Raw genomic sequence first — 4,421 nt, forward strand, 5'->3', positions numbered from 1 at the left:
GCTTCAGCATAATGGAACAGTTTATCTGAAAAAAGCCCACAGAGCAAAGACTTTGCAAGTCTCTCCAATCAACATTTTGATGTTTTATCTTTTCCTGTAATAAGTTTCCCGTAACAGTGTTTTTTTTTCTTTTTCTTTCTTTGAAAAAAGTGAAAAAAAGGCCTAAAATAAATGAGAGAAGTTCAATATTTTAAAACCTTGTGTTTATGTCTTGGCCAATTCTTTATGTTCTGAATGTTTTACTTCAGTTCAGTGTGAATAACACCATGACCATGATGGTGTGTTTTTTTCAGCATTTCCGTGAGCATCTTGACAAGCTGTTTGCTCAAGGCATCGGCATGTTGGACTTAGCACTTACTGAAGCCTTCGGTCTTCTTGGGGATGTAAGTATCTCACGTATCTCACTGACAGATGACTCCTGTAGAGACACATGAAGTGTAAGTCCTGGACTATAATCAATAAGCTCTTTTTTTTAGTGGGATAAATAATTTGGACTTGACCTGATAAGAGCCAGATTATGGCAACTTTACATATATATATATGAAGGAATAAAACAACAAGTGTGGGATTGTATAAACTTGCTTCTTCCGACTTATTTTCAAGCAATTTATTAAAACTCTACTTGATTTTAAGTAATTGCCAATCATATTTAATTAATCCAATATGACATGAATGTACTGTATGCATTACCTGCAAAAATATCTATGATTATAAATAATTAATTGTTAAGAAGATGGCATGATTTTGTAAGATCTTTTAGTTTTTCTTTGTTAAAATAATGTTGTTGATTGAAAAAGGTTTAATATACCGTATGTGTTCTGTAGTTAGAAAAACAAAACATTAAAATCTATATATTATAAATATAGGTCAATATATCTTTGAAAAACTCAATTTGCAAAAGGTGCAAAAACCCAAAGAAAGTGTTTTTTTAAGAGGCTCACAAACTGAATGACATATGTACTCTAATATGCAGACCCAAACACACAACAGTTTTATTTGTCTAAATATGCACATTATGAAACATATTTTTATTCTATTCTGCTTGAAAACTAACTGGATACTGCATTGTGAATTTCCATTTTTTTTTATTGGCAAAGTATTTTTTGTGTGCACACTTGTATCGTTTAGTTTTTCTAATGTTGTATTGGTTAGACATGCGATGTAGCATACAAACCAATTTAAAATCATTTGAACTGAAGAGACCCTCTTTTCTTTTTTCCTCTTTATGACCAGTTCAACAAGACTGGGAGGGGCAGTGAGTGCAGCCAGGCCATAATGTTGGTGACAGATGGGGCAGTCGATACCTATGATGCCATCTTTGCCAAGTATAACTGGCCAGACAGGAAGGTAATGCTCAACCCTCACCTCATGTTATTCCCCAAATGTTCTCAGGTTAGCTGGCCTGGGTTTCAAATGAAGCTTAATTCTCAATTTTTTGTTTATACCTTAAAAGAAAAAAAAAAGAGAGAAATTGATTTATTCCCACATCTTACCTTTTTTGATTGACTTTTATTCATGCATGCAACAGAAAGCCTACAAATGTATTACATTATAAACATTCACCAAAAGGTCCTCATTCCAGTTTATTTATAAGAGTATTGATTTATAGAGCAGCATCATTGTCCAAAAAAAAAAAAACATCCCTGTGTTCATAATGCAAGAGTTAATTACAATAGTTTAACACTTAAATACTCTTAAGGTTTTAACTTTTAGTTTGGGCCTTTTGTACTTCATAAAGAGAGACCTAATACATTAGTTTACTGACATAAACTTCAAATGGAACATTTTAGTATTTTATTTGAAAGAATTTGAAATATACGTTTGTAAGGATTTAGCCTAAAAGAATGAGAAACATTCGATAAGGAAAGCAAAGTACTGCACATATCCAAATATTTTGGATCTTTTCAAGACTGTTCCAGGAAATTCACTATGTCGGTTAAAAAAAAAGTAAAAAAAAACTCAAAAAAACATTGCTCCATCAATCTCTGTGTTTTTCTCCTGAGGCCCATTGACTTGTGCATTAGGCTCTAGTGCAGGTTTCATAAAGGCTGTTTTATTACTCTGCTCAACTTTTTTTCCTGCTTTAAAACGGTCTAAAAAAATACCACCCTCATCACATCTGAGATTGTTGTGTTTTCATAGGGGAGCCCTCAAGGCAGTTATCTTTTTAGGCCTTTTATTCCAAGCATGCAATTATGCACCATTCGTTAAGAATAGTATATGGTGTCTCTCCTATAAAAACAGGAATACTGATTGTTGGCCTGTATGTTTTATTGTTTATGTTGAATTTGAAATTCAACACGTGTGACATCCAGTGGCCACACGTTTTGAACATAGAGCCCAAAAACTGACTTAAAACTTGTGTAGCATTACGTGAAGTGAGAGTTTTGAATGCGGAAGCCCAAAAAGCAGCTCAAAGAAATGTTGATGGGGTCTAAATGCAGCAATATTATATTGAGTTGAGGCAAGAACTTGTCATTTACCACATTGATGCAGATCTACAGTTGTGGGCACCGTGACAAAACAGAGCAGCAAAGAGTTTAAGTCCGGTTTGAACATATTTATAGTAAAAAAATTGTTTTGACTATTTTATTCAATATAACATCTAAGATGCTGTTGTCCATATTTATGTATCATCTGTTCTAAAAAAACTGTCTACACATCCAGAGACCCCTTTCTACTAACTCTTGCCTTAAAGCAGTTCGCTGAGAGGGGGGGCAAGGTACGTAGATCCATTTAAAAGAACTCCAGCTGGTAATAGTAGTCTTCTGTCTTTGTCACACACTCCAGTCGGCCTCCCTCACTCTCTCTCTTGTTCCATTGGTGCTTTTTAATGGCTTCTCTCCAGCCAGCCTTGTCGCTTCACCGCCACACAACATCACGCTGAGCCCAAAGGCAGGCTTTGGGAAAACTGAATACGAAAAAAGATCATGAATATCTGTCGTGATTTATTGATAGATGTCGCTTAGGTGATAAACTATCTGGTGGTGAAAAGTAAAAAAAAAATCTAGAATTTTGAGCCTTTTTAAGTGTGAATGTCAGAACATTCTTTAAAAAAATGTATTTTATTTTGGTGCATTTTTCAAAAAAGGGTTATTATCAACATAAATAACAAAATGTTAAAAAAGAAATATATGTGTTAGCGAACACATTTTGCAGTTTTTTATTTGGCATGTTGCAAAAATTGACAGTGGTAAACTTCAGAGAAATTAGAACATAAGACGAAACTACTGTAGAAAAAAGTAACGTTATTTTAAATTTAACCCTATTGCATAATAACATCAGTTTTAACCTATTAACGTTGTAGATGTTGGCAAGACAGAGTGATAGTTATATGTGTAATATTTTAATGTATCCATTTTGAAATCTATTTATTATATAATATTAAAAATGTATTTAAAAAAAAACCCTAATCTAAGTATGTTTAACTATTTTTCCCTGAAAGTGTTTCGATTTTTGTTTCTTGTCCAACCATAAGCTCTTGGTGTCAGACATTAGTATATCATTTGCTAATTAACAAAAAATATATATCAGTAATATTGCAATAATGTAAAATATTTACTGCTAAGAGTGAAAATATTACTGCAGTAAAAAAAAGATTAATTTCGAAATACTTCTTTAAAAATTAGATAAAAAATACTCAGTAAAAATAATGTAGAAGATGTACATATTTAATTTTTTTTGTTATTGTGTCTGCTTTAATTACTTTATATAGTGGTATTAAAAAAATGTTTTCTTCTAAATTTCATGAGACCCTTTTTTTTTTAAAGCAAGCAGATTCTATACATTTACACAAAATTTACATGTAGGCTACATATAAGATGTTTGCGGGAAAAGCTTAAAAAAAAAAGTTTTGAAAAATATCTATGGATGTTAGACTATTTTTCCAACTTCGTCCTGATTCTTCCACAAGTCCCTCTGGCAAATATTGAGCAATACTACTGTAGGACAGTCTATTAGTGTTTATGATGTAGGAATAAATTTGTCTTTATAACCAATCTCTAGAAGTAATGCATATTCAGGATATATATATATATATATATATACATTTTATTAATTGAAATATTTTTATTTGTTGTTTTTAAACTTAGTTCCTGTTACTTTCTGCACCACATGATCACATCTGAAGTTCATTGTGTCTAAACGGTTTTACAAATGAAGCATTGGTAGCATTCTAGATGCTTAAGACATTCTAGAAAAGTGAAGCAGGACCACCTTGTGAAAATGTTGTACTCTGGAGTCAAAACTTGCCAGATGGGCTTACTGTAAGCCTCATTCTGCACTGGAACACTGTGCTGTCCTTCATAGTGTTGCCTCTGTGGGTACTGTCTCTGCTCTCTGGCAACACATTATCTGCTGCCACCATTTCACAGTGCATACTAAGGCTTGAGCTTCATCCTTTGCCAGCATATTTTACTGCT

At 32.8% G+C, this 4,421-nt stretch overlaps 1 protein-coding gene across 1 annotated transcript in view; it reads left to right on the forward strand.

Moving 5' to 3' along the window:
* The window catches only part of cacna2d3a (calcium channel, voltage-dependent, alpha 2/delta subunit 3a), a gene marked incomplete in the record, with an annotated part of 125,797 nt that overhangs the window by 73,320 nt on the left and 48,056 nt on the right, over positions 1 to 4,421 (forward strand). Inside the window, 2 exon segments of the mRNA XM_036212745.1 lie at positions 294 to 383; positions 1,234 to 1,347. Of these exon segments, the coding sequence (XP_036068638.1) occupies positions 294 to 383; positions 1,234 to 1,347 (204 nt within the window).

Source organism: Oryzias melastigma, linkage group LG7, assembly GCF_002922805.2.
Source record: "Oryzias melastigma strain HK-1 linkage group LG7, ASM292280v2, whole genome shotgun sequence".
NCBI lineage: Eukaryota > Metazoa > Chordata > Actinopteri > Beloniformes > Adrianichthyidae > Oryzias > Oryzias melastigma.